Source organism: Haemorhous mexicanus, chromosome 8, assembly GCF_027477595.1.
Source record: "Haemorhous mexicanus isolate bHaeMex1 chromosome 8, bHaeMex1.pri, whole genome shotgun sequence".
Taxonomy (NCBI): domain Eukaryota; kingdom Metazoa; phylum Chordata; class Aves; order Passeriformes; family Fringillidae; genus Haemorhous; species Haemorhous mexicanus.
In genome coordinates, this window is record NC_082348.1 from 1,025,502 (window position 1) to 1,039,978 (window position 14,477).

The 14,477-nt window shown below is 54.6% G+C and overlaps 1 protein-coding gene across 1 annotated transcript in view; it reads right to left on the reverse strand.

Moving 5' to 3' along the window:
* KCNJ3 (potassium inwardly rectifying channel subfamily J member 3) overlaps nt 1-11,395 on the reverse strand; it is a 31,015-nt gene extending 19,620 nt beyond the window's left edge. Inside the window, exons 1-2 of the mRNA XM_059852447.1 lie at nt 10,647-11,395; nt 6,220-6,436 (exon numbers count right to left, since the gene is read on the reverse strand). Coding sequence (XP_059708430.1) covers nt 6,220-6,436; nt 10,647-11,324 — 895 coding nt within the window. The 5' untranslated portion in view covers nt 11,325-11,395. The remainder of the gene's footprint in view (nt 1-6,219; nt 6,437-10,646) is intronic.
* Between the last annotated feature and the right edge of the window lie 3,082 nt (nt 11,396-14,477).

The following is a 14,477-nucleotide window of genomic DNA, read 5'->3' on the forward strand; positions in this document are numbered from 1 at the left end:
AAGGAAGCTGGAGCTGAAGGTGCCAATCCCAGGAAACCTCAGCTCTGCCAGGCCAAACGTGTTTGTCCACATGACCAAAAAATATTGGATTTTCCACTGACAGATTTCCTATAACAGCAGCACTGGGAAAAGATCTGGGGGATGTTTGGCCCTGAGAGTTTTAAAGGAATATTTTACCGTGCTCAGGCTGGGCTTAAAAATGTTTTAAATAAAATAAATGCAATTTCAAAGCCACTGTCAGTATGTGAAGTGCTGAGCCCTTTTTTCCTGTCTCCCTCCCATCCAACACACAAAAAAATCCCAAAATCTGAATGGAAAGATAGGAAAAAACCCCACAAATAATTTGACCTTTAAAGGTCAATTCCAACCCAAACCATTCCAGCATTCCCATATTTTATGTTCCACCTTTGAAGTTGCTGAATCTGTATTGAGGTTTCTCACTGACCCTGAGAACAAAGATCCAGGAAAATCCCAATTAAATGGAATTACCAGAATCCTGGTAATTTTCAGGTCTGTCCCAGCTCTTTGTTCCCTCAGGCTGCTGCATTCCGAGCTCACCCCCACGGATCTCAGAGGACCCTTCCTGTGGCTCCAGAATTCCAGCTTTTTCTTGTTTTTAAAAGCAAAACCAGAGGAAAATGCCTTTGAAGCCATCCCTATTCCTTCAACTAAAAAGCCTGGCAGGCTCTGGAGCTCTTTAATCAGCAAATCACGGGACGAGGTTTCCAAAATAAATTTAATGAGTTTGGAAAACGGATGCACAAACCCTTCCTGCAGGGTTTTGTCTGCCTCTGATTCCTACTAAGGGCTCATTTTTTCAGGAATTTTAGCAGCTTATCAATAAATTGCAGGATAACACAAAATTGTTAAGGGTTACATAATCCCAAACACACCCAGAGGCAAATCCCAGCAGGAAAATCCAGGCTGAAAGTCAAATTCTGCACAGGAAGGGCACCAGGAAGCTCTGCTGACAACCAACTCTGCATCCCAACAATGGGAAACGGGGACAAAAGGCCTGGAAAATAAACCCTTGGAATGTCCTTCCCAATTCCAGGTTATCCTAGTAATGGGGGGGTGGAAGAGATATCCCAAATAACCCGGAATGATCAGCACTGACCCCCAGGAATCCCCACCAGCCCCGTGCCCACTGCAGCATCTGCACTGGGAAAGGCTCCAGAAACTGGGAGCAATCCCAGTGCCAGAGTGGGCTGGGACTGGAGGCACTCAGAGCACTCCCCAGGCAGGAATTTTAGCTCATGGAACCATGGAATGGTTGGGCTTGGAAGGGACCTTAAATCCCATCCCAGTGCTCCAGCCTGGCCTTGGACACCTCCAGGGGCAGCCACAGCTGCTCTGGGAATTCCAACCCAGCCCTCCCAGCCAGGAATCCCCTCCCAACATCCATCCAACTATTCCCTCTTCTAGTTAAACCATGCCAAGGAATCACCTCCACCACCCCGGGCTGGGACCCCTCCCGTGACTCCTAAAAAACCCCTCAGAGGAGACACTTCCCTAAACACATTCCTGGCTGGAATCTGGGCAGGGAAGGAGAGCTCAGCTCAGCCCTGCTGCTCTGCCCACGGGATTCCAGGAAGGATCAGGAGCTCCCAGGGAACTCCAGGAAGGATCAGGAGCTCCCACGGAATTCAGGAAGGATCAGGAGCTCTCAGGGAGTTCCAGGAAGGATCAGGAGCTCCCAGGGAACTCCAGGAAGGATCAGGAGCTCCCATGGAGTTCCAGGAAGGATCAGGATCTCCCAAGGCACTCCAGGAAGGATCAGGAGCTCCCACAGAATTCAGGAAGGATCAGGAGCTCCCATGGAATTCAGGAAGGATCAGGAGCTCTCAGGGAATTCAGGAAGGATCAGGAGCTCCCAAGGCACTCCAGGAAGGATCAGGAGCTCCCAGGGAATTCAGGAAGGATCAGGAGCTCCCATGGAATTCAGGAAGGATCAGGAGCTCCCATGGAATTCCAGGAAGGATCAGGAGTTCCCATGGAATTCAGGAAGGATCAGGAGCCCTCAGGGAACTCCAGGAAGAATCAGGAGCTCTCAGGGAGTTCCAGGAAGGATCTGGAGCTGCCAGCTTCCCTCCTCCCTGCAGGAATTGGCTGGATCCACTTCCCACACCTTTTCCTCCAGGCAGCCCAAAGCTGGGCCTGGGGAGGGTGAGGGCAGCAGGAAGGGATGGGGATGTTCCCCAAAATTCCAGCAGCACTGGGGAGCAGCACACGAGCTCCATCCAGGCAGGATGAAACCGTCTGGGTCCTGTGTCAGGAATGGGAATTCCCGTCAGCCAGGTGGGACTGAGCAGCAGGAGGATCCCACCTCCCTCCTCAGGAATCTCCCCAAGGCCCTCCAGGGCAGCCAGGCACAGCCAGGGGGGTTGGGAACAGCTCCTCATCAGCCAAGGCCCCAGTGCTGGGGCTGATCCAAGGAAAGGATGGCAGCAGGGAAAGGAAACCATTCCTCCCGAGCTGGAGCCAACCAGGAGGCTGCAAATCCACAGGGAAAGAGAGAGGTGCCTCAAACCATGGATATTCACATCCCTGAATCCCTGTTTGTGGTAAATGTTGGAGGGAGGAACACCAACACTTCTGATCCTGGTTGGAATCTGGGAGGGATTTGCAGCACGGGGAGAAGGGGGAGGAATGGAATGGGAACAACCTGGGAAGTGAGAGGCAACCAGGATCCTTCCATGATTAAAGGAAGGAAAGTTAACAGGAAAAAATTCCTTACAAGGACCTGCTGGAGCCCACCTGGAGGCTCCAAATCCCCAGCAAAGCCAGCTCAAACCATGGAAATTTGGATTCCCAAATCCTTGGTTATTATAAATCATGTAAAATGGAGAGGGAGAAGCACATCCCTGAATCCTGATCCTGCCAGTGCCCTAAATTCCCTCCCCTCTCTTGTCCCATCCCTGAGGTGCCCAAGGCCAGGCTGACCCCATGGATCATCTGCTCCCACCTTTCCTGCCCACAGCAGGGTCTGGACAAGGTGCTCCAGCTGAATTCCCTCCAAACTATTCCACAAAGAGAAAATAAACTGGGATTTGTACATTTTCAAACTTGTACAGGCCCTGTCAAAGCTGAGGCTGATCCTTCCAGGCCTTCATCCCAGTCCCAGGGTCACATTCCCAGTACCACACTCAACCTCTCCAAACCCCTCACCGAATCCCATTTTTCCACAGGAAATCCATCCCATTATTCCCAATATTATTCCCATTTATATCCAGGGATGCCAGTGTTTGCTCACGGATCACTGCACATTCCCACAGGAAAAACCTCTGCTTTTCCAGAGCTTTGGGCTGCCAGGGGAAGGATGGGAGGGGAAATGCAGCATTTGCTGGGAAATCCCTGGAACTGAGAGGAGAATCTGGAATTCCTGCAGGGTTTAAACCCACAGAGGTGCCTCCTCTTCCCTAAAACCCTCAGCATCCCTGGATGAGCTCTCCCTCCATCCCTGAATGAGCTCTCCCTTCCCTCAAATCCAGCCCTGCCCTCTCCTGCTCCTCCCTCTGCTCCCACTGGAAGATTTCCCAACCCTTTCATTCCCTCCTGTGTTATCCAGATCCAGCACATTTTGCTCTGTTTTGCCCAATTTTCAGCTCAGCTCCCAAAAATAGGTCACAACATTTGGAACCTTATCCTAGTTAGGCTTTAAAGACCCAGACATTCCCTGGTTTTTTTTTTTTTTTTTTGCCCATTCCCTGTATAATTTCCAGGTTAATAATATTTCCCAAAACAAAGCCAGGGTTTAAAATTCCAAGAGTTGTTTACAAAAGAGCTTTTCTTCCCTCATTTTGTTTGGAATTATTTTTTTGAGGAATTAAAACAAGAAAACTGCAAGGTTTGATCTGCAGTCAGGCCTGGAAGTTTCCCATGAGCTTTTCCAGGGAATTTTTATGGCAATATCACAAATTTTTTAGGGAAATATCAAGGAGATTTTAGGGGAGTGCAAGGGGGATTTAGGGAAATGTCAGGGAATTTATATGGAAACATCAGGGAGCTTTTAGGGAAGTATCCAGGAATTCTGGGGAAATATCAGGAAGTCTTTATGAAAATACCAGGGTTTTTTTAGGGAACTATCAAGGAGTTTTTAGGGAAACACCAGGAGGTTTTTAAGGAAGCATCAGGAAATTTTTAGGGAAATATCAGGGAGGTTCAGGGGAAATACCAGGGAGTTTTTAGGGAAGTTTCAGGGGGGTTTTACAGAAATATCAGGAATTTTTTAGAGAAATATCAGGAATTCTTTAGGGAAATATCAGGAGTTTTTTATGGAGACATCAGGGAGTCTTTATGACAATACCAAGGAGTTTTTAGAGGAATATCAAGGAGATTTTAGGGAACTATCAGGAGTTGGTAGGTAAGTATCAGGGGTTTTAGGGAAGTATCTGTGGGGTTTTATGGAAATACCAGGGAGTTTTTAGGGAAGAATACAGAATTCACCTTCCTCTCTCTGGGCTGTGCTCTCCTGCCTGGGGAAGCAGGGTGGGAATGCTGGGACTCCACAACACGGCCCCAAGACAGATCAAAGGCACCCTGAACATTCCCTGTGCCTGGCAGCAGCTGGGAAATGCAGGAGCTCCACATCCACAGCCCCATGTCCTGGGAGCCCCAAAATCCATCCCCTGGAGAGAGCCTCAGTGCCAAAATCCATCTCCTTAAAGAGAGCCCAGTGCCAACATCCATCCCCCTGGAGAGAGCCCCAAAATCCATCCCCCTGGAGAGAACTCCAGTGCCAAAATCCATCTCCTTAAAGAGAGCCCAGTGCCAACATCCATCCCCCTGGAGAGAGCCCAGCCCCAAAATCCATCCCCTGGAGAGAGCCTCAGTGCCAAAATCCATCTCCTTAAAGAGAGCTCAGTGCCAACATCCATCCCCTGGAGAGAACTCCAGTGCCAACATCCATCCCCCTGGAGAGAGCCCCAAAATCCATCCCCCTGGAGAGAGCCCCAAAATCCATCCCCCTGGAAAGAGCCCCAAAATCCATCCCCTGGAGAGAACTCCAGTGCCAAAATCCATCTCCTTAAAGAGAGCTCAGTGCCAACATCCATCCCCTGGAGAGAACTCCAGTGCCAACATCCATCCCCCTGGAGAGAGCCCCAAAATCCATCCCCCTGGAGAGAGCCCCAAAATCCATCCCCCTGGAAAGAGCCCCAAAATCCATCCCCTGGAGAGAACTCCAGTGCCAAAATCCATCTCCTTAAAGAGAGCCCAGTGCCAACATCCATCCCCCTGGAGAGAGCCCAGCCCCAAAATCCATCCCCTTGGAAAAAGCACAAAATTCCAAGCCCTGGAGAGAGCCCAGCCCCAAAACCCCCCTGCAGCAAACCCCAGCTCCAGCTGCCTCCCAGCTCTCCAGCCATGCCAAGAGCCACGGGAGCCCCAAGTTCTGCAGGGCCAGCCAGGAATTGCAGCCGGGCCAGGTGGGAATTGCAGCCGGGAATTGCAGCTGGGCCAGGTGGGAATTGCAGCCGGGCCAGGTGGGAATTGCAGCCGGGAATTGCAGCCGGGCCAGGTGGGAATTGCAGCCAGGAATTGCAGCTGGGCCAGGTGGGAATTGCAGCTGGGCCAGGTGGGAATTGCAGCCGGGAATTGCAGCCAGGCCAGGTGGGAATTGCAGCTGGGCCAGGTGGGAATTGCAGCCAGGAATTGCAGCTGGGCCAGCTGGGAATTGCAGCTGGGCCAGCTGGGAATTGCAGCCAGGAATTGCAGCCAGGCCAGCTGGGAATTGCAGCCAGGCCAAGTGGGAATTGCAGCTGGGCCAGCTGGGAATTGCAGCCGGGAATTGCAGCCAGGAATTGCAGGCGGGCCAGCCGGGAATTGCAGCTGGGCCAGGTGGGAATTGCAGCTGGGCCAGGTGGGAATTGCAGCTGGGAATTGCAGCTGGGCCAGGTGGGAATTGCAGCTGGGAATTGCAGCTGGGAATTGCAGCTGGGCCAGCTGGGAATTGCAGCTGGGCCAGCCGGGAATTGCAGCCAGGAATTGCAGCCAGGAATTGCAGCCGGGCTGGCTGGGAATTGCAGCTGGGCCAGGTGGGAATTGCAGCCGGGCCAGCCGGAAATTGCAGCTGGGAATTGCAGCTGGGAATTGCAGCCGGGCCAGGTGGGAATTGCAGCTGGGAATTGCAGCTGGGAATTGCAGCTGGGCCAGCTGGGAATTGCAGCTGGGAATTGCAGCTGGGAATTGCAGCCGGGAATTGCAGGCGGGCGCACTCACCGGTGGTCTCGACGATGCCCTCGAGGATGACGACGATCTCGAACTGCTCCGTGTGCATGCTGCGCTGGGACAGGTCGTAGAAGGGGCTCTTGGAGTCGATGACGTGGCAGATGGTCAGGGGGGACACCAGGAAGAGCTGGTCAGCCCCCGTGCTGAAGCCCACGTCCAGCTCCAGCTGGTCCAGGGGCAGGAATTCTCCCTCCGGGGTCTGCCGGGACTGCGGGGGACAAGGAGGGGACATTGGAGCTCCTCGGCCCTGGGAGTGCCCAGGGCCAGCCTGGGATAGAATTCCTGCTCAAGGGATGGGACTGAGAGCCCTTCCTGCCCCAACATTCCAGGATTCTGGGATTTCACCAGGTGGAATCGGGAGTTTGGGGATACGGCCAACAAAAGTGGGTGAGCTGCAGGAGGAGGGAAGGAAATCGTGGAATCCCAGAAAGTTTGGGTTGGCAAAGCCTTCCAAGATCGATTCCCAGCCATCCCCAGCATTGCCCAGGTCCCCAAGTGCCACATCCACAGCCTTGCAATCCCTCCAGGAATGTGGCTCCATCCCAGGCTCTGCAATCCCTGCAGGAATGGGACGCCAGCCGTGCCAGTGCCTGACCTCCCTTTCCCTTCCCATGGAAAAACCTTTCCTAACGTCCAGCCTAGCCCCAGGGTGAATTCCCAGAGCACCATCGCTGCCCTCCCTGTCCCTGGAATTCCCAGGGGATCCAGCACATCCCTCCCAGCCCTGCTGTGGGGCAGCTGCAGGGGTTCAGGTGTTCCCAGACCCAGCCGGGATGACACACACTCCCAGCTGCTCCCAGGGAATTTAGATGGAATTCCAGAGCTCAAATCCAGAGAAAGCCAAATTTAATTTTACACCTCCCCGAGTCCCAGGAGGAATCCAACCCCGCCAGGCAATGCCAGAGGGAACATTTTGCCAAGGAACAAACCCTGAGTGACTCCTTTGCTCCAAGTGATGAGGGGGGAAAAACTCAGGAATTCTGAGCGACATCCAAGCTCCTTCCAATCCCAAAATCCCACCCCAAAATTCCCATTACAGCCAAAGAGGCTTTGCACAGATTTCCCACTTTAAGGCTTTGGGGGTGGTTTTGCTCCTGGCCTGAGCTCAGCAGGAAAAATAAAGGAATATTTCCCCCATGGACTGGGACTGCCAGTTCCACCCAGCTCTGCAGGAAAGGAGCCTTTTCCAGAACAAAAACCATCCCGAAGGAAACCGGAGCCCCCGGGGCTGCAGCTCACCTGGCACAGGTGTGAGCCAGCCGGGCAGGAGCTCTGGGCAGGAATTCCTGAATTCCTGAATTCCTGCTGCACATCCCGGGCCCCCAAGCTGGTTAACCCCAGCCAGGCTGGCAGTGCCCTGGGAACAGGGATGGCTCTCCCTGCTGCAGTCCCTGCTTCCTCTTTGTTCCTCCTTTTTCCGCCTTATTTTCCCATTTATTGGTTTCTTTCTCCCCCTTTTATCTTTTCCCCCTTCCCTCTCTTTTTGTTTTCCTTTTCCCTTAACTTCTCCTTTTATTTTCCCTTTTCCTCATTTTCTTTCAGTTTTCCTCTTATTCTCCCCCCTGTGGGTCCCTTTTATTTCCCCTCCTTCCTTTCATCTTTTTTCCTTCTTTCATTTTCTCTTTTCCTTTTTTTCCCCCCCTTTCTCCTCTTCTTCCTTTTTTATTTTATTCCTTTTTTGGTCTTTTTTTACCCTTTTCTCCTTTCATTTTCCCTTTCCTTTTATCTTCCTTTTTTCTTTTATTTTTCCTTTTATTTTCCTTTTCCCCTTTCTTCCTTCTATTTTTCCTCTTATTTTCCCTTCCATTTTCCCTTCCCCTGCTTTTTTAGTTTTACTTTTCCCTCTTATTTTGCTCTTCCCCATTTTTCCTTTTTTTCCCTTTCCCCCTCCTAATTACCCTTTTTTCCACTTTTTTCCCCCTTCCCTTTTTTTCCCCCAGGTGGCCTGGCCTGGCACTGCTTTTCTTCCAAGCACAATCCTTTCTTTTCCCACAATTCAAATCCAGGGAATTCTTTTGGAGCCACACTAAGTTTGAAGCTCCATCTTTTAAAATTCCTCCTCTGGGACTTCCAGAGCCAAAAAAAAAGAACAATTTTCAAATGCTGTACTGAAATTACTCACTTTTGATCTTTTATAGCTTGAAATATATTAAATTATTTAAATATATTGATATAGTATGCAAATATATATTTATACATTATTAAATATTTTAAACAAATTGTATAAATTATATATTGTTGAATAAAATATTTATGATTGCATGTTACATAAATCTATGGCATTATGATTTAATGCTATTTTATATATTTATCCTTATAAATAATAGTTATAAATAAAATTATAATATTTATAAATTATATTCCATCATTTTAAAGCTATTAAAGGGTTATTTTGGGAGATTTTTAGGAATTCTTTCCCTCTTTAAGGCACAGACTCCCTCAAGGTTTAGGGAACCCCAACACTGGGCCAGTCCTGATCCCGAAATCCCACAGGACACAGGGATTTGGGAGAACAGGACACAGGGATTTGGGAGAACAGGACACAGGGATTTGGGACAACAGGACAACCTCAGGAGCCTCCCGTGGGCTGAGCTCTGTCGCTGGGGCTGTGGGGTCACAGGGAGGAAAACAGGGCAGATTCCCAAGGGGATTGTCCTGGGAATGGGGACCCTGCCCTGCCCTGCACGGCACCCACATCCCGAGGGAAGGGCACCCCCATTCCCTGCAGGACACCCCCAATCCCAGCAGGACACCCATCCCAAGGACAGGACACCCCATTCCTTGCAGGACACTCCCCCCCAAGGACAGGACACCCCATTCCCTGCAGGACACCCATCCCAAGGACAGGGCACCCATCCCAAGGACAGGACATCCCATTCCCTGGCCAGCCCTCCCCTGCAGGTATCCCGATTCCCGGGGGTCCCTGCGGGATGGTCCCACCGAGCCAGCTCCTTCCTGCCCCCCACTCCATCCCCATCCCCATCCCCATCCCCATCCCCATCCCCATCCCCATCCCCATCCCCATCCCCATCCCCATCCCCATTCCCATTCCCATTCCCGATCTCCTCTGGATCCGCAGCCGCCGGGCGAGCCCCAGAGCAGCGCCGGATCTTCGCAGCCCTCCGGGGCAGGGATGCTCCCGGGGCAGGGATGCTCCCGGGGCAGGGATGCTCCCGGGGCAGGGATGCTCCAGGGGCAGGGATGCTCCAGGGGCAGGGATGCTCCCGGGGCAGGGATGTTCCAGGGGCAGGGATGCTCCCGGGGCAGGGATGCTCCCGGGGCAGGGATGCTCCCGGGACAGGGATGCTCCAGGGACAGGGATGCTCCCGGTCTGACCCTGGCACTCCGCTTTCCCTGGAGCTCGCATCAATAAAGTTCAGCCTGCCTGCGCTCAGGGCTGCCCACAAAGCTCCGCATTGTGCCCGGAGCTTTCTCCTTCCCGGCTCAGGAAGGCTCGGAGCTACAAAGGATTTGATTTCCTCGTCAGGGAATTGGAGCATTTTATAGGAATCTATAAATATCCATCCCATTCCTGCGCCGAATGTAGGAATTATCTCCAAGGAGGTTGGGAATGAGCCTCTGATGGCTGAGCCCGCAGCCCGAGGCTCCGGGAGATGTTCCCTGCCAGGAACACAGGGCAGGGATGCTGGGACAGAGGCAGGACCCAAAACACGATCTGGGATCATCCAGTCCGACCCCTGGCCGTGGGCACGGCCACCTTCCATGGACCGGGCTGCTCCAAGCCCCAGGGACATGGGGACAGCCACGGGCAGGAGTGAGGGACGTCCAAGGGACATGGAGAGGGTGGGATGTCCCCAGGGGAGCAGCAGTGGGGCCACGGTTCTGTCACAGAACCATGGAATTGTTCAGGTTGAAAAGCCCCCCAGGACCACGGAGTCCAACCATCCCAACCATTCCCAGCACTGCCAGGGCCCCCATGGAATTACTGAGATTGGAAAAGCCCCCCCAGGACCATGGAATCCAACCATTCCCAGCACTGCACCATCGAGTCCAACCACCCCAACCATTCCCAACACTGCCAGGGCCCCCATGGAATTACTGAGGTTGGAAAAGCCCCCCCAGGACCATGGAATCCAACCATTCCCAGCACTGCACCATCGAGTCCAACCATCCCAACCATTCCCAGCACTGCCAGGGCCCCCATGGAATTACTGAGATTGGAAAAGCCCCCCAAGACCATGGAATCCAACCATTCCCAGCGCTGCCAGGGCCCCCATGGAATTACTGAGGTTGGAAAAGCCCCCAAGAGCACGGAGTCCAACCATCCCAACCTCGCCCAGCACTGCCAAGACCCCCCCGTCCCCAAGTGCCACCTCCACGTGGGATGGGGACTCCCCCACTGCCCTGGGCAGCTTTCCAGGAAGGAATTTCCCCGCGGTGCCCCCCGGAGCACCCACCTTGAGCAGCTTGCAGCGGATCTGGGCGGACACCATGTGGCTGTTGCGGAGGTTGCCCACGCGGAACATGAGCGTGAGCTTGCCGTCGCGCATGGAGATGGCGGCGTGCTCGCTGAACATCAGCGTCTCGGCCCTCTTCTTGGGCTGGGACATCTTGATGAACATGCAGCCGATCAGGAAGGCGTCCACGATGGAGCCCAGGATGGACTGGAAGAGGAAGAGGATGATGCCCTCGGGGCACTTGTCGGTGATGTAGCGGTAGCCGTAGCCGATGGTGGCCTCGGTCTCGATGAAGAAGAGGAAGGCGGAGGGGAAGTTGTACACGTTGGCCACGCACGGGGTGTAGCTGTCGTCGTGCGCCTTGTTGAGGTCCCCGCGCATGTAGGCGATCACCCACCACATGGAGGCCATGAAGAGCCAGGCCACGGTGTAGGTGAGGATGAAGATGAACAGGTTCCAGCGCCACTTGAGGTCCACCAGCGTGGTGAAGAGGTCGGACAGGTAGCGGCTGGTCTCGCCGCCCAGGTTGCCGTGCTGCACGTTGCAGCGCCCGTTCTTGTCCACGAAGCGCTGGCGCTTCCCGCGCGGGGCGCTGCGCGGGGGCGGGAGGCCTCCGCCGCTGGCCGAGGTGCTCACCACCTGGTACTCATCGCCCAGCTTGCGCCGCAGCGCCGACATGCTCCGCGCAGCGCCGCGCAGCCGGCACGGTCCGCGCAGCCACCGACACCCGCGCAGCCGGCACGGTCCGCGCAGCCACAACACCCGCGCAGCCGGCACGGTCCGCGCAGCCACCGACACCCGCGCAGGAGGCAAAATCCGCGCAGCCACCGACACCCGCGCAGGAGGCAAAATCCGCGCAGCCACAACAGCCCGCGCAGGAGGCAAAATCCGCGCAGCCACAACACCCGCACAGCCACAGCACCCCGCGCAGCCGGCAAAATCCGCGCAGCCACAACACCCCTCTCAGCCCCACGCACTCCGCGCAGCCCCGCTCAGCTCCGCATCCCCCGCGCAGCCCGCCCGGCCCCGCCGCGCCGCGGCCGCGGAGCCTCCGCCCGGCGCCGCCGCCTCCCACGCGGAGCCGCCGGCAGCGGCCCCGGGCAGGGCAGCACCGCCCCGCGCAGCGACACTCCCTCCGCACCGCCCCGCGCAGCGACACTCCCTCCGCACCGCCCCGAGCAGCGACACTCCCCCCGCACCGCCCCGCGCAGCGACACTCCCTCCGCACCGCCCCGCACAGCGACACTCCCTCCGCACCGCCCCTGGCCCGTCCCTGGACCCCGCACCGCACCTGCGCCCGCCCCCCGTGACCCTGCGCGTCTCAGCGCGCAGCGAGCCTGCGCACACCCCGCCCTCCGCAGCCTCGGTGCGCTCCGCATCTTCATCCTCCCCTTCATCCTCCCCCCAGCATCCTTCGCTCATCTTCCTCCTCCCTGGCATCATCCTCCTCCCTGGCATCATCCTCCTCCTCCTCATCTTCCTCCCCCCCAGCATCCTCCCCCGGGGCTCCATCCCTCCTCCTCCTCCACCCTCGGAGGGGCTCCAGCTGCCACAGAACCAACCGCGAGGGGCCGAGGGGAGGTCGAGCACTTCTCTTCTCTTCTCTTCCCTTCTCTTCCCTTCTCTTCCCTTCTCTTCCCTTCTCTTCCCTTCTCTTCCCTTCTCTTCCCTTCCCTTCCCTTCCCTTCCCTTCCCTTCCCTTCCCTTCCCTTCCCTTCCCTTCCCTTCCCTTCCCTTCCCTTCCCTTCCCTTCCCTTCCCTTCCCTTCCCTTCCCTTCCCTTCCCTTCCCTTCCGTTTTTATCTTCATTGCATTGGATTTGAAGATTTTAAGATGTTCAGCTCCCCACAGCAGCCACACAGCACCACCAGCACACAGAGGGGACACAGCCCCTTCCAGCCGGGAAGAAATTCCCTAAGAGAAGCCACAGAGCTCAGCCCTGATCCAGGACTGGTGGGAAGCAGGAAACCAGCCCAAAATGTGGATAAATGCCCCGGGAATCATGGAGCAGTCCGGGTGGGAAGGGGGCTGGTGATGCTCTGAAGGGCCAGGCTGTATCCACGGGCCCTCCTCACCCACTCCTGCTCCAGGACTGCTGCCATCAGCTCCAGAAAAAACTTGGGTTGGCACCTTTAACCTTGGGATAAAGCCCAGCCACACCTCGTTTTTCAACCATCACCCTCCTCAGAACTGATTCCCATTTCTGCATTTCTATTCCAGCTTTTTTTTGCCAGAAAATTGCTTTAGTTTCTCACTTTACTGTTTTCTATTCCCAATTTCTCCCATTCCCCACCCTTTTTTCCAGTGGTTGACACAATGCCTGTTAATTTTCCCACCCAATTAAAGGAAATTTTGCATGGAATTCATCCCAAACTCAGGAATACTGCCAGAACCCTCCTGGCTCAGAGATCCAGCAGCCTTGCCAGCTTCCCCTCTATTTCTCCTTCCTCCATCGCTCCTGTTTTCCCAGAGGCCACTCCCTGGGCTGGAATTGGGCAGAGTCCCTGTGCTCCATCCCAGTGTGACAGTGACAATCCGAGGGGAGCCATTCCCTGTAATTACTCCAACTAAAATCATCATTGCTGCTAGGGGCAGGAGAAGATTCCCAGCATTCCCAGCTTGCTCTGCCAGCCAGGGTGGCAGGAGGGAATAGTGGGGGTGGGAAGGGAGTGGTGGACATGGAAAACTGTCACCCAAAGGGTCCTGGTGACAAGAAGCTGCTCTGGGAAACCCTGGCAGAGCTGTTCTCCAGGAATGATGGAATTCCCAGCTGATCCTGCCATGGCAGGGACACTCCCACTGTCCCAGGCTGCTCCAGCCTGGCCTTGGGCACTGCCAGGGATCCAGGGGCAGCCCCAGCTGCTCTGGCAATCCCAGCCCAGCCAGGAATTCCCAGTTCCCAATCTCCCACCCATCCCTGCCCTCTGGCACTGGGAGCCATTCCCTGGCTCCTGTCCCTCCATCCTTGTCCCCAGTCCCTCTCCAGCTCTCCTGGAGCCCCTCCAGGCCCTGCCAGGGGCTCTGAGCTCTGCCTGGAGCCTTCCCTCATCCAGGGGAACATTCCCAGCTCTCCCAGCCTGGCTCCATGGCCTCCTCTGGACTCTCCAGCTGCTCCACATCCTCCTCGTGCAGATTATCCCACAAATCCAACCTTCCCTGCCTGCTGCCATCCCAGCTGAACGTTCCAGGTGAGGTTTCCCATCCCAGGTCCGAGGTGTTTCAATCAATTTAAACTCACCTGGGCAGGAGTTCCCCCCCAGAGCTCCTTTCCCTGCAATTCCATTTTTTTACCTCCAATTCCCTGATTTCAGCACCTGGAGGCTTTCCCAGCCTTTAGCTGAGGTGGGGATGGTGACAGGTACAACGATGACATTAATTATGTATTCCCTGCATTAACAGAGACATTCCCAAACCTGTCTCTGCCAATCCCTCTGCCTGGATTTGGATTTGAGGGCAGATCTGCTCTTTTCCCTCAGAAAAATAACTTCCAGTTTGAAATGGGAGTTGGAGCAGGCAGTCATGGCACCAGCACCAGGATATTCCCAACCTCCAAAATATCCTAATATCCCTCTGGATGAATCCCTAAATCCCTTAAATGAATCAGATTTCCAGGGAAATGAGATGGAGGCTGGTTCCCTCTCTGTAATTTTCTGTCAATCCTAATTATTAACATTTCTGAGAAATTAAAAAAAAAGGGGAAATGCCTCTGTGCCTGCATTCATCCCTCCCAAAGGGATCACTGGGTGATTCATTCCCAGCCCATCATTAACAGGAGCAGTTAATTACCTCTACAGGCTTTAATTACCAGCAGGGGAGGCTGGGCCTCACCAGG